Source organism: Haliotis cracherodii, unplaced genomic scaffold, assembly GCF_022045235.1.
Source record: "Haliotis cracherodii isolate W230 unplaced genomic scaffold, xgHalCrac1.p SCAF_6, whole genome shotgun sequence".
NCBI classification, from domain to species: domain Eukaryota; kingdom Metazoa; phylum Mollusca; class Gastropoda; order Lepetellida; family Haliotidae; genus Haliotis; species Haliotis cracherodii.
The window spans coordinates 1912333-1939976 of record NW_027266319.1 but is presented as its reverse complement, the minus strand read 5'-3'; the positions used below and the strand labels follow the sequence as shown (position 1 = coordinate 1939976).

The 27644-nt window shown below is 43.1% G+C and overlaps 1 protein-coding gene across 1 annotated transcript in view; it reads left to right on the top strand.

Annotated features, from left to right (window-relative positions):
- The window catches only part of LOC139446824 (DDB1- and CUL4-associated factor 1-like), a 57641-nt gene extending 33632 nt beyond the window's left edge, over positions 1–24009 (top strand). Inside the window, exons 20-37 of the mRNA XM_071228163.1 lie at positions 313–394; positions 797–915; positions 1441–1644; positions 3331–3521; positions 4300–4375; positions 11314–11375; positions 11499–11562; positions 12054–12125; positions 12702–12758; positions 13500–13582; positions 15404–15485; positions 16445–16678; positions 17582–17672; positions 18239–18340; positions 19653–19729; positions 21131–21217; positions 21682–21805; positions 23004–24009. Coding sequence (XP_071084264.1) covers positions 313–394; positions 797–915; positions 1441–1644; positions 3331–3521; positions 4300–4375; positions 11314–11375; positions 11499–11562; positions 12054–12125; positions 12702–12758; positions 13500–13582; positions 15404–15485; positions 16445–16678; positions 17582–17672; positions 18239–18340; positions 19653–19729; positions 21131–21217; positions 21682–21805; positions 23004–23149 — 1953 coding nt within the window. The 3' untranslated portion in view covers positions 23150–24009. The remainder of the gene's footprint in view (positions 1–312; positions 395–796; positions 916–1440; positions 1645–3330; positions 3522–4299; positions 4376–11313; positions 11376–11498; positions 11563–12053; positions 12126–12701; positions 12759–13499; positions 13583–15403; positions 15486–16444; positions 16679–17581; positions 17673–18238; positions 18341–19652; positions 19730–21130; positions 21218–21681; positions 21806–23003) is intronic.
- Positions 24010–27644: the final 3635 nt, after the last annotated feature.

Here is a 27644-nt window from a genome sequence, read left to right as displayed (position 1 = left end):
TACAGGTCCAACACAAAATTCACCTGCCACGGGCCAACAGGCAGGATTTTATTTCGTACACTGGTTCTCAGGGTGAGTTACAGTTTGCATGTCGCGGTGCCCGATGATGTGGAGACGTTGCTCTTGCTCTCCATCATACTTACAGGTTGCCATAATACAGGTGTAATATTGGTGACTGTTGGGTTGAACAATATTCACTCCTTCTTGTCACCAGCTTTGTTATCAGCTTTTTCAACGATTTATTATATATGCCAATTTGAACTTATTCAAACTATATTTGTTTCTGTGCTAAGCTTCACGTTTTGTTTCCAGGCAGACATTGTGGCCCAGACTAAGATAATCTTCCATGAGCGGGAGCTGCTTCAGTTAATACATGATCATCTGTTGGCTAAAGGTGATGATTTGTTTATCCTGTCCAGCATAGACACGTCATATGATTTCAAATAAAGGGAAAGGAAAAAAAACTTCTGGCAAAGTGAACGTACATTCATGTTTGCCAAGGTGAAGGATGTGGTCAAAATGTGCATGTGTGAATGCTATCTATTTCTTTAGTAGGCATTTTTACACTTGCAATCACCAGGAATACTTGCAATATTGTGTAAACAGCACAAAACAATATCAACACACACTTGGGAACAAGAATACTCAACATTGTGAAGATTCAAGAATTTTTTTTTGTGACATAAGATTCAGATCTGTGTGTGCATAATGTGTTGACGTGAACATTCTGCTGTTTGATAAAATAATTTTAGATTCACTTCCTATAGAAACTTGCATGCAGTTGTTGGTGTTACAGGTTTCTTGGATGCAGCATCGAGCCTGCAGAAACAAGCCAGTTTGCCACACTGTTCCACCCCGCCCCTGGTGATCCCGACCAGCACCCACATCTTCTCCTCACCATCCACACCCAGACTCGTAAGTCACCGGAATGGGGGGGCAGTCTTATGTTTGTATGTCAGCAAGTATGCTGTACACATCCTAAGTAAAGGCTTATTGTCCTCATCAACTGTTAATTGCTGAAATCTTTTCCCAGCTTTGTGTGTCTAATCTGTCATGACCTGCCTTGCTTCCCAATGTCACATATTGGTCCACTTCTGATGGAAAGACAGATCCTGTTTGTTTGGTGAAGTGTATCCCAATGTATCCATTCTGTGACGCCCATCTGATGTATCATGATGTATCTGTTCTGTGACTCCCATCTGATGTATCATGATGTATCCATTCTGTGACGCCCATCTGATGTATCATTATGTATCCATTCTGTGACGCCCATCTGATGTATCCATTCTATGACACCCATCTGATGTATCATGATGTATCCATTCTGTGACTCCCATCTGATGTACAAATATGTATCCATTCTGTGACCCCATCTGATGTATCATGTATCCATTCTGTGACGCCCATCTGATGTATCTTGATGTATCTTTCTACTTTCAGTCTCGTCAACTAAGTCAGACTCATTCCGCCCACAGCCTGGGGTCCACGACTCCCACAGCATCTAGTCACAGTCTGACGTCTATACGAGACAGTCCCCCCACAGCCCCCACGCCCACCACATCCAGTCCCGGGCCCATCCGCTTCTCACTCACACGGCAACCACCCACTCCGTCTACATCAGCAGCATCAGCATCTACGCACAGGGTGAGTTTTGCCTTATGGAAATTCCAGGGCCCACTGACATCAGGCTTGCCTCAACACATGACTAGGAAGCATATTCAGCATGTTCAGTGGACACAATGGCTGATAGGTACGGCTGGGGCGGGTTACTTGGGTACTCAGGTCGGATGGGACCTGGCTACCCACAGGACTACCCATACCCATGGTTAGTCACATGATATATTGCTTAAAGACAAAACTTACGTAGAACTCCATGAATACACTACAGGTCATGAATGTTCACTTTTCTTTCTCACAATGCACGCAATACTTCTGACATATTTGTTTCAATGAAGATAAAGCTTCAGTCAACTTCAATTATGCATGACCCTAGATTTTTCTTATGTGTATCTAAATACATTTTGCACGGGCTCTGGTCAAACAATTCCTTGTCGGACATTTTGTACAAATCTCTTGAGATCTACAGCAGGTAGTCGGGTAGGGTCAGGTAATAGGGGGTTGGGTACCCGGGTCGTAAATTTGGACTCGTCCCAGCCCTAGTGATAGTCACGATCTGTGAATTTTATTATTAGACTGACCCCTAAGTTAGGTGAAGTTTGTTTCAGGCAAGTAATATTATCCTGATAATAGTTAATCATCTTCCCAAGGCAAGGAAGTTAACTGACTATAAAAGTCCAGTTTCCACCCTTGCCAAACTAGGCTGGTATTATGGAGTTATATGTTGGCTGGACTAGCCAGTTTATACATAGTCCAATCAAAATTGTGTAACGACATCGACGTCCGGTTTGTAAACAACACGAATTTCAACATGCAGATTTCGGTTGACCGTAGGATTTGCAAAGCATGTGCACCGTCAACTGAGCATCAACAGATATTTTCCAATCTTGGCATGATTTTGATCAAGGTGCTCACATGAGTTGATGCATTTCGCAAGGGAAGACACGTTTTATTACAGTGTATATCTTCATCATCAATCAGATCGTCTTGACTGGGTGGGTGCTGCCATTTTGTTTGAAGCAAATGCAAGTGATATGAGAGAGGGAATCTAATTGGTCAATAAGAAGGGCATAGAAGGGACATCTCTCGTAATAGCCGCTGGTGGTGCTACAATCAAGCCCAGAAATTTCGGCAAGGGTGGAAACTGGACTTTTAAGTGTCAGTTCACTCCCTTGCCTTGGGAAGATGATAGTCAATATGTTACAACTAAAATCTATTGAAAATAATCAAACACGTTGGAAAAGTTTATCTTGGGCATAGCAGTATAGTTAGATCTCTGATGGGTGAATACTTTTGATAAAAACTCTCAGAATCAAAACCAAACACTGTCAATGAGTGATTTTCATGATATCGAGCAAACCCTTTCATCATCATATTGATTTCAGGGAAACATTCTGGATTAACATTTTGTCTTGTTAATGCCTATGTAGTGTATTGCTTAAATTGTGTATGGATCTTCTTGATGGTGATCTGCCAGAACGAGGGGATTCTGCATTACTGCTCTCAGTAATATTCCGGCTCCATACAGCATCCTATAACCTTGACCAGACAATCCAGTGATTCACACCACCAAGTCACTAAATCTGACCACCCCAGTACATTTAGCATGTTTAGTTGCCTCTTGTGACAAGTATAGGTTGCTGGGGACTATATTTTGACCTGAAATCCACACATCTTACCAGTATCTGTCAGTCATTGTGTTTGATATTGCAGATTGCAAAGACCAGCAAGTTCCTTCGAGAGAAGGACAGCCAGACACTCAGTTCTGTTCGGTTAAAAACGTCCAGCAAGACGGGGGGAGAGTATGACATCTCTCTCAACAAGATTGTCACGGAATACCTCAGGAAACAGCATGCACTGTGTCGGAACCCTGTTGTCACATGTCCCCCCATGTCATTGTTCATGTGAGTCTTGACTTGTTCTTATGATCAATCAGTTACCATATGCTGATAACGTGACGAATGTCCATCATCGATGGTGTAGAAAACTACTGTTTGATATGTTGTTTCTTTAACGTTTATTATCAAATATGACGAGAATGTATTCCATGATGGCTTGATTCTATGATTGCTGTGTTATTTCTGACTGCAGTATGAATGAACCGTAATTATTAAATATTCTCCTTTTGACTCCTTAGTAAATTAGAGAAATTCATTTGTTAAATGATGTTGGTTCATTTGAAAAATACATTATGATGAGAATTATTAAGACATGAAGTGATTACATGTGTCTCTAGCAGGGTGAAACCAGTGAAGATCCGGGGTAGAATAGGTCTTCAGCAACCCATGCTTGCCGTAAAAGGCGACTATGCTTGTCTTAAGAGGTGACTGACGGGATCGGGTGGTCAGGCTTGCTGACTTGGTTGATGCATGTCATCGATCCAAATTGTGTGGATCGATGCTCACGATATCAATCACTGGATTGTCAAGTCCAGACTCGATTATTTACAGACCTCCGTCATATAGCTGGAACATTGCTGAGTGCCGCGTTAAACAACAAACCAACCAACCAACCAACCAACCTGGCAGGGTGAGAGGGAAGCAAGTATTGGCGCATAAAATATCATCACGTTCTGATGTCAGTACAGAACGGCCATCCGACTTATGTGTTTTACATGACCGTGACTTGCCAGTCATACAGCTAGACTCTCTAACAAGTAATGATAAAAAATTATCTCTGTAGACCTCATCGATGCCCAGAACCGAAGGGTCGTACGAGCGCGCCGCCTTGTATTACATCCAGACTCAGGAAAAGAGAAGTGAGTTCATGTTTTCTCATTGTATATCTTCACATCAGCCAACAATTACTTTGCTTGCATACATGGCAGGCATTGAAAGTTTGTAGTGCGGCAGCTTCACACACCAACATGTGGCAACCTTAAGGACATGAAGCAGGCTTCCCAAGGTCCCGGTCTGCACCGTCCGCTGCTGACATGAAGCAAGCTTCCCAAGGTCCCGGTCTGCACCGTCCGCTGCTGACATGAAGCAAGCTTCCCAAGGTCCCGGTCTGCACCGTCCGCTGCTGACATGAAGCAAGCTTCCGAAGGTCCCGGTCTGCACCGTCCGCTGCTGACATGAAGCAAGCTTCCCAAGGTCCCGGTCTGCACCATCCGCTGCTGACATGAAGCAAGCTTCCCAAGGTCCCGGTCTGCACCGTCCGCTGCTGACATGAAGCAAGCTTCCCAAGGTCCCGGTCTGCACCGTCCGCTGCTGACATGAAGCAAGCTTCCAAAGGTCCCGTTCTACACCGTCCGATGCTGTTTGACCTCACACTGCTCATTGTGATGTGAAAGATGTGACGTCACAGTCAGATATAGAAAAGCACCAAATTCTCAGCTCTCTGCTGTCCCTAAAACTGAAATACTCTATTTATATTTCCTATCCAATAGTATTGCCACGCATACCTAGAATATGTAGTAAATGCATCACTGCATTGTGTGACCAGTCATTAAAAATGCCTACCATTAGTGATTGAAAAAGTAGCATTTAAATAATACAATTGTTAGCCTCTACAGTGTTGTTGCCATCAAATCAGTTATTTCTATCAGTGCGGACTGTATTTTGAAACCTGATTGACCAACCATAATAAAGTATGTTTTAGTCTGTTTTCAGTCGTACAAATGGGTATCTCTCATACCCTGACGTCTAGTCGCACGTTTAAGAGGAAGCCAGAAGCTGGAATGTAAACATTAAACTTGTTTCCGTCCGCTTGCGCACGCACCTCCCTATGACATGTCACAAATCTCTCAGCGCGCCTCTGAGCTGGTCGCTCGAGAAAGTCTTTCGCGGTAGACTGCTAGTTTGTATTCTACTAGTGCTTATCGCTTATCTACAGTTGTTCTAATAAAGTAATAATAATAATATGTCTTACCTGTAGACTCCTGGAATGTAATCCTTGGTAATCCATTGTTGTGTTCAACGCGTGTTTCGCTGTTTGACAGTGATTCTACACGTGGCAATATGTCGGGCATTTGTGCCTCGTGTCAACGAAAACTGTCTAAAGTGGACCCTCACAAGTATTGTCCTTCCTGTATCATTAAGGACGGGTTTTCAACGTGTTTGTGGGATAAACGTTGTAAAGAATGTGAGAACTTGTCTTCAATAAACTTGTATCTTCGTGCGTTGGCGAAGCGGGCTGCTGACCAGCGTTGCAAGCAGAGAAGGACATCGGTTGGATCCTTGGACTCTGCACCCTCCACATCGCGTCCTGGGGGTGGCGGGTCGGCCACACCTAAGAAATCAGTTGATAAAGACCCGCCTCAGTCAACTTCTGTTTTCGACAAGTCACGTGACCGTTCGCCTGCTGATGATACTACCCGCACGACTGATCTTCGTCAATCGGTTGATCGAGAGCGTCACTCAACCTCCCATGTTACGATGGGACCGGGTGGTGACGAAGACCATGAGGGGACTACGGTCCCCAGTCGGTCCGTATCTCGTTCTTCCAACGATGATAGGGACGTCGTGCGGGACGACAGTGGACACAGAAGTCGTTCCCGATTAAGTCGGGACGACAGGTCGAGTGCCTCGTCGAGAGACAGTACACGACACGAGGGCGTCCATCGCCGTCGTGGTCGTCGTAGGTACGTAGATGGGGATCGTAGTACTTCTACAGTTAGAGATTGTAGCCCTCGTCCCCACGGATGTGCGACGTTCTCGCAGGGAGTTTTTGGGAGTTCAGCGTCGTAGTGAAGATAGTGACAGAACGATGACCTCGTCTCACTTTCATATCGACCCGGCTTTGATAGCCCAGATCACGGCGGCGGTCCTCGCCTCGACGGCGTCGACCAAGAAGGATTCGACTACGTCGGGGGTCCATGGCCTGTCAACTAGTACACCGGCTCCTTCATCTACGCCTCCACAATCGACGTCGACGATGGATTGTGACGACAGCCCTCCTAGGCCTCCCAAAGACATTGAGTTGTTTGCTTGGCTATCTAACTTTCTACCTGAGTTATCACAAGACGACGACAAACCGACGCGTGCGGGCTTTAAGGTCGGAGATACACCGCAGTCTCTTCAGTTTTCTCCTCCCCATGTCTTCAGAGCCATGGCTCACAATATGGACCATAAGTTTGCCTCTGCTCTGTCTGGACAGAGCTTCTGCAAGCCACCTGGTCGATCTCGTTACCCGATCTATGGCATGCCGGTTTCGTCACCCATGACTAGGGATTTGGATTGGGGGCTTCTCTTCAAGAAACCAGCGCCCTCCAAGATTCTAGTAGAAGACAGGCATTTGGAATCCATGGACACTGCTGTTCATCACCAGCTACAACCGCTTGCTATGCTGTCGACAGCGATCGAGGCCCTCTCAGTGTACTTTGAGGAGTAAGAACACGAGGACGGCAGGACGGTGCCATCGGTCCTCACCTGTATGCAACGGTGGATTTCGGACGTCCTCGCCTTGTCCCGATATGTATCGGGCCAGATTACTACGGCACGTCGCCATGGTTACATCGACTGCACTGACCTACCTGATCGTCATGGCAGGTCACTCCTACGGGCCCCGTGGTCATTGCAACAGTTGTTTGACGGTCGTACCAACGACGTTCTGGACAAGTACTCCAGGGAAGCCGAGCGTGACATCATCATTTCGGCTTCACACAACCTGTCCAGACGGCCACCGGTTTCGAACGCCCCACGACGACGTTACCGAAACGAGAACGTGCAACGGGCCTTCCGTAGGGACGTGCCTCGACAGCCGTCCCGCAAGAGAGATTCCGACAGGAAAGGTCGCTAGGTCTCCTTTTCCAAGTATCCCAGTGGGGGAAAGTGCCAGCGGGGGAGGAAGTGAGGTCCCTTCCCCCGCCGTCACCGTGGTTGGAGTCTCCCCCGGTGACTACCTTTAGACGAGCTACCGGTAGGGGGGAGACTTCATCACCATGCCTACAAGTGGGTTTCCTCAACGACCCTTACGTTCAGAACATTTTGACAACAGGCTACGCCCCACGCCTGAGATCGACGCCACCACTGACATCATCCCCGACATTCCACATTCCACCAACGGATCGGCTGACGGAGGCCATCGATTTGTTGGTCGAAAAGGCGGCCGTACTTCGCCTAGGGACATCGGCACCATCACCGGGGTACTACTCGCCCATCTTTCTAGTACCCAAAAAAAACTCCACAAAGATGCGGCTTATTTTCAGTCTCAAAAAGTTCAATGCAACATACCTCCAACAACCCGACACATTCACCATGATATCCCTCAGCTCTCTGCGTCGGATGATATTACCAAACGACTTCCTCGTCTCGATAGACCTTCAGGACGCGTATCTACATGTACCAATAGCTTCCGAGTTCCAGAAGTACCTCTGATTCGAATACCAAGGTATTCATTACCAGTGGGCGGCCCTCCCGTTTGGAATTTCTACGGCCCCGTGCATTTTCACACGGATCATGAAGACGGTCGTAGAATGCATCCATCGGCAGGCGATCAGGGTCGCCTTCTACCTAGACGACGGGCTCCAAGCTCACCAATTCACAGAAGCCCTTCAAGAAGAGTTGGCGACCACCCTGAGTCTACTACGGTACCTCGGGTGGATCGTCAACCTTCAACAGTCGGACTTGGTACCAACTCGGGATCTACAGTACATCGGGATACACTTCCAGACGGGAGTCAATCTGGTCATGGTACCTCAAGACCGTTGGGACAAGATTGTCAGCAGCGTTCCGAGACTTCTACATGCCCCGGCGTCGGTGCACACGTGGCAGGAAGTCCTCGGTCTGTTGACATCGGCCCAAGACCTGACTCGCCGAGGTCGTCTTCAACTTCGTCCGCTGCAGAGATTGCTGTACCCCCACCTGGAGTTTCCCAATCTCCTGGTTCCACTTCCGGCGCAGCTACGTTGTCATCTGGAGTGGTGGCTCCAGCCGTCGAACGTTTGCGAAGGCGTCTTTATGAGCGAGCCTCCGTTCATACTACACCTATTCGTAGACGCGTCATTGGAAAGCTGGGGAGGGCACTTCGGGGACGACCAAGCGGCCGGGCTGTGGTCGCCAGTAGAAAAGGTCCTCCACATCAACTACCTCCAGATGGAAGCAGTGATTCGACGGTCGAGTTTTGGAAACTTCGACTCCGTCGGAAACGGCTGATGATACAGTCGGACAACTCCACAGTCGTCCACTGCGTCAACAAACAGGGAACGACTCGGTCGGCGGCCCTTCTGGACCGGACATTCAGGTTTTTCGCCCTCGTCGACGACTTGGACATGGGCGTACGCGCCCGTCACATCCCGGGGGCCAAGAATGTGATAGCCGACGCCCTGTCGAGACCATCGAGGCCGTCTCCCACGGAGTGGATGATCCATCCGACAGTCTTTCATCTGCTGACAGATCGACTCTGGTTGCCCGAAGTAGATCTCTTTGCAACCCGGTACAACTACCGCCTCCCTCGATTCGTGTCGCCGGTTCCAGACCCACGACGCTCTAGCGATATCGTGGGAGGGTCTAGACGCTTACGCGTTTCCGCCAACGGTGCTGTTACCATCGATACTGGTGACAGTTCGTCAAACGGCCAACCTACGTCTGCTTTTGGTCGCGCCTTATTGGACGGCCAGAACGTGGTTCCCGGAACTTCTTCAGATCATCGATCAACCACCGTTCCCGTTGCCAGATCGAGACGACCTCCTTCTTCATCCTCACACCGACGACTTGCATCCGGGGATAAAGAACTTCCAGCTTCACGCCTGGGTTTGCTTAAGACCTCGTTAATGAAGAAAGGCTATTCGAATAAAGCGGCAGCGCTTGTCTCATCGGCACATCGAGTTACGACTCGTAAGCTGTACGATGACAAGTGGACCACTTTCTCCATTTTCGCCAGGTCTCATGGCTTCAACCCGGCGGTAGCGACCCCACCACTGGTGGCGGAGTTCCTAGTCTCTCTCCGGTCATCTCGGCGTCTTATAGGTTCGACGATCTCGACATATCTGGCAGCTTTGGCTTCAGTGGTGCCGTCTCCTACGGGCGACAAGCTCACTAAAGTACCGGAGTTGCAGAAGATTCTACAGGCCTTCACGGTTGAAGATCATTATGGGCCCTCATGATCTGCTGATTTCTCCCTGTGCCCAGTTCGTGCGCTTCGTATTTACCTGCAGCGTTCTGAACAGCGACGACAACATTTTCGACGGCTGTTCATACCGCTCTCAACCAATGCAAAGAAAGAGATTACACGTAATACTCTCTCATTTTGGTTGAGAGCGGTAATTCTCAGAGCTTACGAGGCGAAAGGACTCGCACCTCCCACCTCCTCTCATCCGCACGAAGTTCGAGCCATCGCTTCAACATTAGCACTCCACAGTAATTGTTCGCTACAAGCTATTATGGAGGGCTGTTTTTGGAGATCTACTTCAGTGTTTGCTTCGCATTATCTTAGAGATATCTCCACAGAAGATGTTGAGGACTCAAACAGTTTGGTCCACTCGTGGTGGCACAACAGATCTCTCAGAAAAGAGTGAATTTGTGTTTTATTCACTTTGGAGTTTTTTATAACAGGTTACAATAAAAGCTGTTGGTGAATGTACGCATTCTTATGGTTTTTTGTTGCGTGCAGTACTTCTGCTTTTTATTATGGTTATTCGGTGTATGCATCGTCTTCCCATACTTTATAGTACTGCTCGTATTTTTTAGTTACCTTGTATACTGCGAGTTGCTCTGTAACTACATTATGCGCCGACCTCAGTTCGATCCGGGTTCAACTGACGTGTGCAGTTGTCCTGTCGCATCGATAATTAGTTGTGTGTCGAAGAGCATTAACCATGCTATTTTAGTTACCTTGACTACGGCGAGTTGTTTTGTTCTGTAACTAAATTATACGCCGACCACACTTCGATCGCAATTCAACTGACGCGTGCAGTTGTCCTGTCGCTTCGATAATAAGTTTTTAGTCGAGGAGCATTACACATGCTGTTTTAGTTACCTTGTATATACTGCGAGTTGCTCTGTAACTAAACTATTCGTCGACCACACTTCGATCGCAGTTCAACTGACGCGTGCAGTTGACCTGTCGCATCGTTAATTAGTTGTGTGTCGAAGAGCATTAACCATGCTGTGCGTTCGTGATAAACAACTTGTCTCGTCCGTGCATCTGGTCGAATGTTCTATTGTCACTACAGTGGTGAGGAACTTGGTACATTCGACGTGAAAGTGGTCACTACCTGATTACTTTCCCGACCCTCCTTCCAGTGTTCCGTCGAATTCTACCCATTTGTACGACTGAAAACAGACTAAAACATGGGTTTTTCAGATTAAAAACGATGTTTTATTGGTCTGTTTTCAGTCGTACGTTCCCACCCAGCCATCCCCACAGGGAAGTAATCCAGTCCAGTCCTGCTTGATGGCTTATTCTTCGAGATTTGTGACATGTCATAGGGAGGTGCGTGCGCAAGCGGACGGAAACAAGTTTAATGTTTACATTCCAGCTTCTGGCTTCCTCTTAAACGTGCGACTAGACGTCAGGATATGAGAGATACCCATTTGTACGACTGAAAACAGACCAATAAAACATCGTTTTTAATCTGAAAAACCCATTTTCGAAGTTCATGTTAGAACATCCAACTCATGTTTTCATGCGGTTTCCAATGTTAAAAAAAATGGTGAGATGATTTCAGATTGTGTCATGCTTGATTTCAGATTGTGTCATGCTTGATTTCAGATTGTGTCATGCTTGATTTCAGATGGTGTCATGCTTGCTTTTCAGATTTGTCCCCGATTCGGTGGCATGGATGGAGCCCGGTGCAACAGGAAGTACATCTACAGCAGGTGGGTGTGTGTCCACCTGTCATTATGGGAATCATCTCTTCAGTTATGTAACTGATATTTCCAGTTTATTGATGTTCACTGACTGTTTTAAACAGATGTATTCATTGTAAACTCTGTGTGCAGGTTCCGGCCGGTGAGGACATATCGAGACGGGGATGAAGATGGCTTTGCTTGTTGTGCCTTTAGTGTGAGTAGTGAGAGATCTCGACTTCAGCTGCATGGCAGAATTTGTTAGTCCATGAAAGATTTCATATGCTAGATCATATGCAATTAGTTTATTATTCTGAGTGTCATTGGGTACTTTTTTTCTGAATCACAGGTAGATATTGTAGAAAATATGTGTACAGCCGATTGCTATTTCCGGCTTATTTTTACAAGACAGTTACACATGGTGGTCTTTATCCATGCATATACTACAATGCCTAGCATGACAAGGAATGCAATTAAAATTGTACATCATGATGGTGGCCCCGCCCACTTTTTCATTGACCAAGTTGGTTATCTCTGGTTCCTTCCCCCGTTTTATACTGCGTACAATATAAGAAGTAACAATTTTCAAAAAAACCTTATCCCCAAGAATGGTGATGTATGCGTTATACTCAAGTGCGCACTAAGAGAGCATGGTATTTTATGACTGCTGGTGTTTGATGTCCATGATGTCTGTGTGTCTGTTTCCAGTCGGATGAAAAGTACTTGTTGCTGGGGACATTCTCTGGAGATGTGAAACTGTCAAGCAAGTTAACAGGCGAGGTGAGTCAGAATCTATGTTTATATTAGCCATACAGATTTGACTTAACTTCTGACTTTTTTTGAGGAAAGTGTTTGTCGTCTTCATCTTTCCTGGTGTGATTCTGGTATAGAATATGTCTCCAGCAAACTTGGTTTGAGACAGGCGTTGACTTAAAGGGATCAGGTGGTCAGGTGGTCAGGCTCATTGACTTTGTACGAGCCATGTTTGTTTGTCATGGGTTTGCCTGAACCACACATTTATTTACAAGACACTGTGAACTAGCTGGAATGTTGCTGACTACTTTCTACTTCACAAGCATGTAAATTAGGAACGGTAAAGCATGGAACTAATCATGTTAATGCAAGCAGGAAAGTAATGTATAAGTGTGAGTGTCCTTTGACCACATTAATATTGTCGGACTATTATCTGGACATACTGGAGTAGATTGTCATGACAGCTTTACTGCACATGCACTGCTGAGCAACTTTCACTCTTGACTGTAGATAAAAAATCTGGTGTCCGGAAATACACTTATTGTGCTTGACTATAGTGTTTGATATGATCCGAGAATGAGCACCTGATGTTGTGTGTTGCAGCAAGTGGATACACTCACCTGCCACACGTCCCCCATCATCCACCTTGAGCCTTCCAGGGTAAGTACACACACAGTGTCCTTGCATTTCAGTCTCTTGTCTGGACCTGGTCAGTCAGTCTTTGATATATCAAGCCTCCAGATCTTTGGAGTGTGCCTGTTCATGTCTTTGTCCAATATTCAAGAAGCCCAACAAAATGGGAACTGCTTACTGAAGATTTCACTTGCAAATAGCTGTGAATTTACCCTGATGACAATGTGATGATGTGTTGAACTACAACATGTGTTGTCATCTGCGCCTTGATACTTAGTCTAGTATTGTGAAACAGTCATTGATAGCAATTAAAAGGTGGAGGACATGGTAGGTGGAGAACATTTTCTTGTTCCGCTTGTCACCCAGGCCGTATGGAACAAGAAGAATGTCACAAATAAAATAATGTAAATACATTTGATTAATAATAATTGTAATGAGTATCTATCTATATCGACATATCCCCTATCGGTCAGTATGCTCATAGCGCCACAACATTATTGCCCCAGTCACTAGATCAGTGTGCTCTTGATTTTCATTCTCAGCTCCCTGGGATGTATACAAGTTAGTATCATGATTTGTATCATGTGACTAAAGTATAACGATGTGTTTCGATACATGAGGAAAGCGTATCATAGCACTGTTGTCTTACACTATTGATCACTGATGTATCTGGTCCATCCTTCTTACAGGCTGTCAAAACACCAAACTCATTGTTTCCAAAGTATTCCTGTATTTTCTGCACACAGTTTTGAAATTGTTTGATTTCAGGATGGTAAGCTCCTGTTGACCTCAACGTGGGGAACGATGCAAGACTCATCTCTGTGGGGCTTCGGCGAATCATTGGAGAACAAGTGAGTCCTGGAAGTGGGAAGGAGGTAGACATACAGGGCCTACCCTACCTTTGCCTACACACACTGAGGCCAACCTGGCAAGGTTCAAATCAGAAGTAAATTGTCCTGATTAAAGTGAAGGTCTGGAAGAAATGTCTTTGGACTGTAGATGGTGGTATTTTAAGACTTAAGAAACTTTGAGAAATTGGATGTGAAAGGAATGCTTCTAGTTCCGATTGTTTATGTTCTTTGTAAATATGGCCAGGTCACCGGAGTGTTTTCCTTTCTACTTCACAAGCATGTAAATTAGGAACGGTAAAGCATGAAACTAATCATGTTAATGCAAGCCTGGAAAGTAAAGTCAAAATGTGTGTCCTTTGATTACATTAATATTGTCGGACTATTATCTGGACATACTAGAGTAGATTGTCATGTCAGGTTTACTGCACATGCCAGAAACAATAGATATATAACAGAGGCGTAGTGCTTCCCACCAGTTGCTATGTCACCAATTACCGTCCCACCCGTTACCATGTCACCGATTACCATCCCCCCAATTACTATGACGTCAATTACCATCCCACCAGTTACCATATCACCGATTACCATCCCACCAATCACCATGTCAACGATTACCATCCCACCAGTTACCATATCACTGATTACCATCCCACAAATTACCATGTCATCAATTACCATCCCACCAGTTACCATATCACCGATTACCATCCCACCAATTACCATGTCACCGATTACCATCCCACCAATTACCATGTCACCAATTAACATCCTACAAATCACCATATCACCGATTACCATCCCACCAATCACCATATCACCGATTACCATCCCTAAAATCCCTATGTCACCAATTGCCATCCCACCAATTACCATGTCACCAATTACCATCCCACTAATCACCATATCACCGATTACCATCTGACCAATTACCATATCACCAATTATCATCCCACCAGTTACCATATCACCGATTAGCATCCCACCAATCACCATATCACCAATTACCATCCCACCAATTACCATGTCACCAATTACCATCCCACCAATCACCATCCCACCAATCACCATATCAACGATTACCATGTCACCAATTACCATCCCACCATATCACCAATTACCATCCCACCAATTACCATGTCACCAATTACCATCCCACCAATTACCATCCCACCAATCACCATATCACCAATTACCATCCCACCAATTACCATATCACCGATTACCATCCCCCCAATTACCATATCACCAATTACCATCCCACCAATTACCATATCACCAATTACCATCCCACCAATTACCATATCACCAATTACCATCCCCCCAATTACCATATCACCAATTACCATCCCCCCAATTACCATATCACCGATTACCATCCCACCAGTTACCATGTCACCAATCACCATATCACCAATTACCATCCCACCAATTACCATGTCACCGATTAACATCCCACCAGTTACCATGTCACCAATTACCATCCCGCCAATCACCATATAGCCGATTACCATCCCAACAATCACCATATTGTGGATTACCATCCCACCAATTACCATGTCACCAATTACCATCCCATCAATTACCATATCGCCGATTACCATCCCTAAAATCTCCATGTCACCAATTGCCATCCCACCAATTACCCTGTCAATTTGGACATTTCATTTACACAAGTTCATAAAGCAGTAATGACAGTTGCCAACCATGTACAACGGTGTCTTGGTTCTTGGCTATCATGTCATGGTCATGATGGCAGCTGGCCACAATTAGTGGATGCACAGATTCATTACAGTCCTGAGTTCCATTGTTTCTATCTTGCAGATTCACATTTGACGATCACTATGCAGAGTTCAGTAACGTTTTACAAGACAGAATTATAGGCACAAAGGATGAAACAGCACATGTATGTATGCTCTTGTATGTGCTTGTATGTGCTTGTATGTGCTTGTATGTGATGTGTGCTCTTGTGTGCAGTTGTTGGACGAAAGACATTCCCTCTCATTCATACTCTAAGATCTGGGGTAGAATAGGCCTTCAGCAACCCATGTTTGTCGTAAGAGCAGACTAACTGGATCAGGTGGTCAGGCTCGCTGACTTGGTTCATGCATGTCATCGGATCCCAATCGATATCGATCGATGCTCATTATTTCAAATACTGGATTGTCTGGTTCATCCTTGATTATTTACAGACTGCTGTCATATAGCTGGAATATTGCTGAGTGTGGTGTTAAACAGCAAAGCAGAAACAAAACAAAACAAAACAAAAAGGAATCGAAGACCACTGAAAAACTGCATCAACATTTATAGATAGAGTAACTGTTTGATGTCAGCTGTGCCTCCGTATGATTGTCTTTGTGTCATAAGGGAGATTGATATTAAGTGGGTAACCATAGATTCTTTTGTCTTCATGCAACTTGTATAATGTTACACCTCTAGATGTTGCTATGTATGTTATATGACATACACTATCATGTGTATCAAGGGAGATAATCTGTCGCTGATTGGTAGATTGAGTATGCAAGGATGCTTTGAAATGTTCAGTATAAATGAATTGGTTGTTTGAGAAATTGACCCAAATGGGCATTCTGGCAAGTAACTAATACTTGTAGTCAGTATTGACTATCATGAATTGGGTGGTCGGACTCTGTGACTTGCTGATCATGTGTTAGTGTGTCCTGATGACCTGGATCAATGCTCATGCTTTCAGTCACTGGTTTGTCTGATGTAGTGTAATATTGCTGAGTGCGATGTTAAGAAACATTAAGCTGTATGTGAGAGAATGATGAAGGGTTTAATGCCAATTTCGGATTTGGTACCATCCCAGTAGCATTTGTTGGTCTGACAAGATCTGGGTTGTTTCAGATCTACGACACCCTCACAGGGCAGAATGTTGTCACGTTGTTTGACGCAGATAAAGCCAACAACTACAAGGCCAACGCAGCGACCTTCAGCCCCACAGACGACCTTGTCCTCAATGATGGGGTGCTGTGGGATGTCCGAACAAGTCGAGCCATTCACAAGTTTGACAAGTTCAACTCCTACATCAGCGGCGTCTTCCACCCCATGGGCCTGGAGATCATCATCAACTCGGAAGTTGTATCCTGTCTCTGTAGACTTATTGAAACTTAGAGTTATCATCCAATACTGACTGCCACTGGAGATTTCGCTTGTATAAAATTAAGCGACATCACTTGAGCTATTGGGCAGTTGACGTCCACTTATGCTTAAAGTTAAAGTGTTCATATCTTATCAAGTGATTCTGTTGTAGATTACCTTTTGCTTCAAAACACACTTTCATGAACTCTATTTGAACACTCCAGTGAAATAACCCTGAAAGTATGGACCACTGTTAGCGAGGTGGGATCCATGTCTTTGACTACCTGTCATGGTTACTTTATAATGGTCATGTTGGTTTTCATTTCTTGTGCCACAAAATGAGAGCCTACAAAATCAAAGTAGTCATCAAGTTAATTATGTAAGTAGATTTATTTTGTAAACATTGCAAGAAGCAAACAAAGCATCGTCCATCATTTCAGGAATTGTTTAAGTTTGTTTTGTTATGGAGTTATGGAACAATACAATGTTCATTTTGGTTTTGATTTTTTGTGCCTATAGTAATTCAAGAGAGTCTAAAATATTCATGGATGTGTGATGCCTGCATTAGAACAGTAGATACAAGATCTGCAAAGACATTTTTGTTAAAGTTGACAAAGATACATTGGGTAATGGCCCAGTGTTGTTGTATGGTTGTTGTGTTTACACTGTTCATGTCTGTTTGTACACAAGCAGCTAAACCTTAGTCTGGTAATGGAGATTTAGATTGCGTATTTTACACAACTATGCAGATTATCCGGGGCTCTGGAACTACCCTAATGGGACGTTACTGTGTTCTCCTGATTCATTAATCTGGACATGTGTCAGACCCGATGATGTGAGTACTGTCCAGATTAACAGGGTTCACCTGTACATAGTAGTGTTTCCTCCTTAACGTTCCCCCAGTGGGACATCCGGACCTTCCACCTGTTGAACACAGTACCAGCTCTTGACCAGTGCCAGATCAAGTTCAACCACTCCGGAGACGTCATATACGGTAAGATTGTTCAGAATCAACTTGCACCTTGTGTGAATTCATGAGAGTAAGAGAGCGGTTTGGTACCCTAGTGGTTAAAGTGTTCACTCGTCACACCAAAGACCCGGGTTCGATTCTTGATGTTGTACAATGTGTGAAGCCCATTTCTGGTGTCCCCTGCCGTGATATTGCTGGAATATTGCTAAAAGCGGCATAAAACCACACTCACTCACTCACTCACTCATAAGAGTAAGAGTCTTTCATCACCACTGTTGTATATATATTTAAACCAGGACATCTGGGCCCCTTTCCACAAAGTCATCTTTGCGCTGAGATGATTGTAACTCCCATATTGTAACAATTACTTGAGACAGTTGTATCTCTAATATCACTTTGTGGAACAGGGCCCTGGGCTGTGAATGGATGTAATCCCAATGTTTTGTGTACTTTAGCTATTTTATGACAATATTGATTTCATGCTTCTCTGCAGACTGTCCCATTTGTAAAGTTATTGTGGACAGTTATATAGACCTGGAACCTTGAAGGAACTTCTTTGAATAATATAACTTTGTTTATTTAATTTTCAGCAACAAGAGTAGATGAGGACCCAGATAATCCCGAAGACCGCTACAGGACTCCGTACGGATCGACACTGCGCACGTTTGACGCCACAGACTACAGCAGTATCGGTTAGTTGATGTTTTCTTGTGTAACATGATGGTAGAAATATGTTCATTGTTAGAATTTCCAAAGAGATTTTAAAAGGACATGCTGCAACGTAGATATCAATGTATGTCACACCTAAAATCTTATTTATCTTGGGGCTCTCAGTGGCCAAAATGTGGACCCAGGTCTACAGGAAATGTCAGTTAAAATTCCAAATTAGAATATTTTTATCCCTATTGAAAGTTAATTAAGAAATGACTTCAATCGGGGGTTTTTGCATTTATATGAATAAATAAGTCAACAATAAAAACTGCACTGACTGCTCATCTAATCAATGACAAAAAAACTGTAGACAACAATATGAAATCTTTGACATCGTTCCCCACAATAATGCAACACAACCTAATGCCCACCCTATTATAAGCCAATCAGGAAACCGTAGACCACTAGTAGTAGGTGTGGCCTAATTCTTTTTCGGTGAATGCGAACATAAAATATAAAATTGTTTCGTTTGCCAACCAAATGCCATGAAATTACTTGCAATTTGATTATTATTGTCATAACATTTTTGCACTTTCAGAGATTTAGTTTTACAATGAGTTAAATCCTGCATGTACTCAAAGAAATATTTCAAAAGTCATTGTCTGAAAACCAACAGTGACATTTTTTTTATTTGTTCTTTCCTTGCTTCTTCAGCTACACTAGGGTAGTCCAGTGGTGGGAGATTTCACTTGCTTCTTCAGCTACTCTAGGGTAGTCCAGTGGTGGGAGATTTCACTTGCTTCTTCAGCTACTCTAGGGTAGTCCAGTGGTGGGAGATTTCACTTGCTTCTTCAGCTACTCTAGGGTAGTCCAGTGGTGGGAGATTTCACTTGCTTCTTCAGCTACTCTAGGGTAGTCCAGTGGTGGGAGATTTCACTTGCTTCTTCAGCTACTCTAGGGTAGTCCAGTGGTGGGAGATTTCACTTGCTTCTTCAGCTACTCTAGGGTAGTCCAGTGGTGGGAGATTTCACTTGCTTCTTCAGCTACTCTAGGGTAGTCCAGTGGTGGGAGATTTCACTTGCTTCTTCAGCTACTCTAGGGTAGTCCAGTGGTGGGAGATTTCACTTGCTTCTTCAGCTACTCTAGGGTAGTCCAGTGGTGGGAGATTTCACTTGCTTCTTCAGCTACTCTAGGGTAGTCCAGTGGTGGGAGATTTCACTTGCTTCTTCAGCTACTCGAGGGTAGTCCAGTGGTGGGAGATTTCACTTGCTTCTCAGATAGCCTAGGTTTGATTCCTCTACTTTCCTTCTGCAACCACATGTGTTTATGTGGATTTACATTACTTGTTGGCAGGTACCATGGACTTGAAAACAAAGAGCATCTTCGACCTGTGCACAGACAAATCAGACTGCTACCTAGCTGTTGTGGAGGTAGGCAGTGCAATAGTGAGGGTAACCTCATTACCTGGGACCATCTTTAATATATATCGACTTGTCCGTGGTTTGAGTGCTGATTTTAGATGATAGTGCTGATAGTGATTCTACTGGGATCCTCATTGTGTTGTATTAGACAATACGACGTTAATGAATTTCAACATGACAAGGTTTCACTGTCTTGTCAATTTTCACAAAATCAATTGTTCTAAAGTAATGTATTGATTGTGGAAGGTATACTGGTAGTTCTTTAAGTTAATGTGAGGTTGTGAAGTTCTGAAATCTGAAACATTATTGCTTGTTGTGAGCAGGGGAAACAGAACAGTGGAGTGTTTATGGATAGACACAAATTAAGTTTATAAATTGTACATTTATTATCCCCCGGCATATAATGCGGGGGGGGAATATAGTCGACCCCTCGTCCGTCTATCCATCTGCCCATAAGCATTTCATTTCCAGAGTTCAATATTTTTCAACATGAATACCATTTGTACTTGGTCTCATAAGGGGCAGGCGGTAGGTGTCATTTCTGGAGCACAACTTGAAGACTGTGAAAGACTTTTCATCCAAACCTGGCACATGTATTGACCAAGGGCTGAAGTGTTGCCTTTCGCTTTTCAGGAATTTTTCAAAATTTATTTTTTTCCCTTTTCCCAATGAAAACAAGTTAGACTTCGCGGAAACGGAGGTAGGTGTCGTTTCCAGAGCAGAACTAAAAACGTATTCAACATTTTTCATCCAAACTTGGTACATGTATTAATCAAGGGCTTAACTCGTGCTTTTTGCTATTTAGACACACAAAAAAAAAAAATTTATTTTTTTTTCCTGTTTCCATGGCAACAAGTTTGATTTTGACTCTGTTCATAGTGGTGTGTACCTGACATCAAATTAAGTTCCAAATCCCAATTCCATGCTATTGTTTTGATAGCTCAGTACCTACTCTTGTATACAGACAGACAGATTAGACAGAAATTCTCTCATCAAGTTGGACTTAAAGTAACAGTCACATGATTTGTTCTTTCGAAGTTGTGGGGGAAGGATTTAGAAGTCACACACCAGGACAGACAGCATTCATTCTATGCTATATAACCCAGGCATATGGCTGCAACATTGTAGTTGATATGTAAAGTTGTAAACTCCCTCGCTTAGTTTACACTGACTGCAGGATTAAGCTTTAGTAGGACATGAACAAAACCAGGATTGAATTTGGGTAATTCAGATTCCCTATTCATTGTTAGGTGTGTCAATATATTCTGACTGGACGTAATATTTTAACCCGCTAATTTTGTGTTAAGTGTCCAGGCAACTGTTTTTGAAGATGACACTTCTCTTTATGACCAGTTGAGCACAGTCTCGCTGAGATGCTCAGGTTTCAGTGTGATGATATTGTTTGTGCAGAATCAGCAGTTTTCGGAGGTCGGAGGTGAGGAGAGTGTGTGTCGGCTGTACGAGATGGGCAAGCTGAGAGATGAAGAGGATGATCAGGTATTGGATGAAACTCCCTCTGTGATCCTGCATCCCAAGACATTGTCGTCAGAGGCGATTAACAGGATCGGGTGATCAGGCTTGCTGACTGGCTTGATGCATGTCATCGATCCCAATTGTGTTGATCATGTCAATCACTAGATTGTCTGGTCTAGACTCTGTTATTTACAGACTGCCGTCATATAGCTGGAATATTGCTGAGTACATCATTAAACAATAAACAAAGAAACAACATTTACAGAGGCATTTATGTCTTGAAATAGCATGGAAATTACAAGTCATTAGACATTTCAGAGGATATAATCTCATTACTTTTGTGTCTGTAGTTATAAAATTTGTTGATGATATGTCATTTAAATGTATGACAACCCGATTGATTTTGTTATAAAACTTAAGTTAGAAGTATTCCAAGGAGGCTATGTTGAAAAGCCTGAGCTATGTGTTATACTCCTATCTATCATCAGCAGGAGGAAGAAGAGGAGGAGGAAGAAGAGGAGGATGGAGGTGACGACGATGATGATGACGATGACGATGATGATGAAGATCTTAATATTGACCTAGGTGATCTTGGATCAGATCTAGATCTTGGTAAGTTCATGGTAATGTATGTACTTGACTGAACTGACAGTGTATCACCTTGGCAGATGGTCCTTGTCAGATGGTGGAGGTTCCTGGGGAGATGATCCACACAATCGTCCAATTCCTAGAATAGAAGTGCTCTCTACATCTAGTATGTGAGCTGACAGTATTTCCTGCAGCTTTGTGATATTACTGATCTTCATTTGGCCTACTGGCTGTGAGTGGAGTCCTTGTTAGAACTGTCCCCAGCAACCTGTGATTGCCATGTGAGGCGACTTAATGGATCAAGTGGGCAGGCTCGGGACTTGGTTGATAGCGTGTCATCATTCCCCCAACAGTGTGGATTATTGCTTGTCTGGTCCAGACTTATTTATTGACAGGCCACAGCCATATAGCTGGAATATTGCTGAGTGCGATGTTACACAGGGAACAAATAAACAAACAAGTATCCTTCTATACCAGCATGTGTGCGTTTAACGAAAAGCTTTGTATAGTGTTTTAAGAGTTTTACAATGTTGATGTTGATGTCCAAATACATGACACACTGACAAGTTACAGTTGGTAGTGTCAAGTCTGGCACAGTGGATGAAAATATTTACGTTTTCACTACTAATTTTCACTAGTAATTAGTGTTTCGTGGAGCAGTAATTAAAGCAAACATTTAATGCAAGTATCGATATCTTTTACTAAGTGTGCTGCTGTGATCGATACTTGTATCAAAAAGTAGAAAATCGCGATCCAACGGTCCAAGTGTGTATCGTCCCACTACTATCTGCAAGTGATGTTCAGATACCAGCATTGAATAGGTCCCAGCCATCCTTTGCTTGCCAAAAGAAAGAGGGGACTGACTGGATCAGGTGGTCAGACTCATTGTGCCCTCAAGGGTGGTGGGGTAGCCTAGTGATTCAAGCGTTTGCTGAAGACCCGGGTTCAATTCCCGACATGGGTACAATGCGTGAAGCCCATTTCTGGCGACCCCCACCATGATACTGCTGGAATATTGCCAAAAGTGGAGTAAAACCATACTCACTCATTGTTCATGTTTTCAGTCACTGGCTTGCCTGGGGCAGGTTTGATTATGTACAGGTTGCTGAGATAAAGCTGGAATAGTGCTGATTGCAGCATTAACAAGATTCACTCCTCTCACTTCATTCTAAATCCATCTTCACGTTACACACAGACTTTCTGTCCGTTGGGTCACTTTCAGATGATCTTATTGACGATGAGGAAGAAAATGAAGAAGCAGAAGAACCGGAGCCAGAGGAGTACAGCATTGCCAGCGATGATGACGATGATGATGACAATGATGGTGATGTTGACATTGATGACGATGCACTGTTTGAGCTGGTGTAATCAACTGAACTCAAAGTGTTAAAGATGCCAGTCAGTGCTTGCAATGTCTCCATGCTACCAGGGATGGGGAATACTACCGGGTACCCACAGTGCTGCTTGGTTAAGTGTTGGTAGAAATGCATTGATGGTGAGAAGGCATCCATTAAGAAAGCCATTACTGTGGTGCAAATGTCAGCAGCTCACTGCCATACATGTGTAGCAGAATACCTCAGCATTTCTATGTGAGAAAATTAAAAATCATTTTAATATTGTTTTTAATTTGATACTTTATACCTAATTGGTATGTACCACTTGCATTACTTGGACATGTACACACGATGTGTGACTGATGTGTATCTCGACTTCCTATGCAATGATACAAGAGACTAATTAGAGACAAAAAAAATCTAAACACCTTTAAACATACAAAATGAACTTCGTAATTAAGCATGAAAGTCTCGGGCCCCTTGTCCTAACCATAACTGAAGGTTTATGGTGTAACTTGATTTAAATACTGTAGCAGAAAACCTCAAAGACCTCTGTTTATTTTGAACACTGTGAGGTAGAAACATTTTCATTGTTAGGCACACTCGTGTAAGACACTTCATGTGAGACACTTCATGTAAGACATTACTGTTATTCTGAAGACCAAAAAGAAAATTTCAATATCAAGGTAGAAGATGTTTTCTTGCTAAAAAAGATAGGCCAGCCACAGACTTTTAAAAAATCTTTGCTTGAAAATGTTTGTACAACTAGAGTCTCTTATAAGGAAGGCATCCATACATGTAGAGTACAAGATATTGATAACGTGTTTCCTTGGTCAGACCTGGAACTTCAGTGCAAGGTAGATGTTTGTTGGTGGATTGCATCAGAATGTCTACTGAGACTAGATGGATCGGTTTATTGCGTGGAACAATCATATATGTAAATATAGAGAGAATGGAATCAAGGTCGCTATACTTGAAACTGCCATTCAACATATAGTCAGGATTACAGTGTTCCAGGGACTTGACTCTTGTGTTTCAGCCATATAGAACTGTACTTGTGTTCTCCATATTACAATGTAGTGTTTCAGCTAGAAAATGACAGCCTGAGCAAAAGTTTAATCAATGAATTTGTCAAATTTGTGGTTCAAACGCATTATTGTTACCAGGGGAGGTAACTGTGACTGACCATTCTATTTTTGTGTGACAGGCAAAGTTGAGGCATCTGACCTCCATGTTCAAGGGTGACCTCATTAATTGATTATGGTTGAGAAAGTTTTCTCAGGGTCCAATTCACTGCCATACATGTGATACTAGCATGCAAATTTTAGTTACAGTAAGTACAATTTTGAAATGTGAAAGTGCAATCAAAACAGCATAACACTTGACAGATGGAGGCTTAACATTTGCCTCAGTCCTACTGACTCTCAGAAGCCATTTTCTGTTGATCTTAGCTGGGCACAAATATCTCATTGTTCATGGGTTCATTTTTACGTTGACCCTTGGAAGTTATGGTGGCTTCTGCGAGCCACTGAAGCCGCGGTAACTTCGCTGTGGTACAATGCTGCATGTGATAATGTTCATGTTTCAAGTTGTGTCCTGTCTGTAAATTATCTATGTTAAAACAATGTAAATACCTGTTACCTTTAGTTCTTTTAAATATGGTTTGTCTCATTTTATCCATTATATAATTAAAACAAATGTTAACAATGGTAGTGTCGTCACGGACATGTTGAATGTTATGCACTGGGTCCTATCAACCTGATCACCATTTAGGATGTTTTGAGTTGCCAAACCTTTAACCAAACTTTGCTCAAGCATATTTACTTGACATTGTTTGATGTCAGAAATTTCTTAATTTGATGTGTCAATTGTTGATGTCCTTCATAGCTTCTTTGAAAGGCATTTAGAAGTTGAGTATTACATAAGGATAACTTCTTTTTCACAATTAGGAGCGACATTTTGGTGTCAGTTCTTCGCTTGCTTGATAACGGTGTTCTTACCTACACTAAAACATCACTCCTAATTGTGATGAAGAAGTTGTTCATCCATATATCTTATCCTTACTTAGATGTCCTTCATGTTTTTTCATCAAGTCTGCAAATCTCTGTTTCACTTCACAGTTGCTTCTAAAGTTTTCTCTGCTCTCATTTTTGTATATTTTTTCAATGTATAACAAAACTTTCTGTCGAGCAGTTTGATACTCCCAAGTGCTGAGCAAATTTGATACTCCCAAGTGTATTCCATGCCAACATAATTAGTCTGGGTTGAATATTTGTACATAGGGTCTTTGTTTTGTGTGTACAGATATCTTCAATGTAAATAGTTGTTTTATTTATGAGAGAGTTTGCATTGAGCCATTTAGTTCATTTTAACTTTGAACTTTTAAGTACTCAATAACCTAATTCAGAATGACCACATTTCAGTGTCAGCCTTTATACTTCCATCCATTCCTTATCAATAATAGTAAAGGTTTCATATGAACTTGCCTCAAAGACAGTTAGCTCTTGATATGACAAACTCAAAGATCAGTATCCGGGAGGCTGGGTAATCGAGTGGTTAAGGTGTTACACTTGTTACACTGAAGACCTAGGTTTGATTCCCCAGTACGGTACCTTGTGTAAAGGCCGTTCTAGTTGCCCTTGTTTCGTTCCAGCTTTACAGTGCTAAAAACTGGGTGAAACAAAAATTGATGTCCAATTCAGCTTGTCCTGCTTGTATCTGATGGATCTCCAAGTTATTAGACATGACTCAATCCTAGGTTACAGTACCCCTGTGTCATATCCGGAGCTTTCTGTAGCCAGGTCTGGACAGGGAAGATACATAGGTCATGAGTAAGAACAAGGTATTTTTGTTTTAAAAAGAATTATCCAATATTCTTCAAATGTTCAAGGGTATGTAAGTGTGGATCTCTATGAATCATGATTGCATAATATGGTAAACAGGAAGATGCTGTGTCTGTTTGTATTGTCTGGTACTCCAGTGATATCGCTTAGTGTGTAAAGCAACATATATCCACTCATTCTTAACGGATTGACTCGACTTAAAACCTGTTGAATTTAGTGGGGGAAAAATAATTAAAGTGATCAACTGTCCATTTAAATTTACCAAAGCATTTAGATAGGTGGTACTGTAAGTTTTATTTTCCGCAAAGATTATATTCTTGTTGTTCCTTTCCACCACTTACATCATAGCTATGCTTGATAAAATAACAGCTTCTATCTCTCCCTCTTTGCCTCTGGAATAGAGCTGACTAAGATTTGAAATATCTTCACGACAATTTATACACAAACAAATTATCAGCAAAACATTTCTTTTTCAAAATTTAAATTCCAAGAATGAAAGACGGATGGATATGAAGGAAGTTCCTCATTCCCAGAGTTTAGGTTTGCTTGTATCTTCATGAAACTTGACACACAACCAACAGCTGTGATGGGGCCTACTGCAACTGGTATTAGGAATGTTTTGCTTGTTTTTCCAAGTAAGCAAGACTTCTTGTTGCACAATACAAGTACACTTCATACGTACACACCATGTTACTGGTGTTACTGCTAATACGTACAATGATCTTAGTACTAAGGTGAGGCTAGACCAGTGTAAATACTTGTCACAGATGCTCTCCTCCCTGGTTGACCATTTACCCAAACAACCACAACAAGTCAGGAACCAAATTATCTTGTGTGGTCACCTTTCATCTCAGAATGTGCTGTCACTTATTGCTGTTTGCTGCCATTTGTTTCTGCTGCTAAAGCCTTGCCTGGAGACAAGCAGAAACATCCCCCAAACCCAAAGAGTGAGTGTGACCATCTTCCCGAGGCAAGGGAGTTAACTGACTATAAAAGTTTCAACCCTAGGCCTGAATTTCTGGGTTTGATCGTAGCTTTTTCTGCACGGCAGTTTATGAACCGGATGTTGATTTCGTTACGCAATTTTGATTGGACTATGCATAAGTAGTTAGTCCAGCAAAAATATAACTCCATAATTGCAGCCAAGTTCCGCAAGGGTGGAAACTGGACTTTGTAAGTCAGTTAACTCCCTTTCCTCGGGAAGATGGAGTGTGAGATACACACAGGATACAGGGTTAGAGGTACAATGTAGTAATACATTTAGTCATTTATCTTACGATGATATCTGGGATAGAAATCTGTAAAACATATTTGAATTGGTCTGGCTAATGGTCCCATGTAACTATTGTTTTGTAGTTCAGGGTATGGAAGACTTGATAGTGTTGATTGTGGAGCAGTCATCTTAAGTATATGTTTCAGAGGCATCCATCTAGCCTTCTCATACTCAGTTATAACTGTCTTATGTGGAACCTGTGTGATGGAGACGGAGGAGATCCACACAGCTGTGCAGCTGGTGGCTCTGGCTCCAAGTGGCATTGAGAAGCTGTAACATGCATGACAGATTTCAACTTCTTTATTCTTTCCATGGAACATGTACAGATGATAGTAGCCTTGTCAAGCAAGTGGTCAACAACTTGGTTGGACACGTGAAGCTGTTCATCACTTGGTCTATGAAGGTACAGCTTG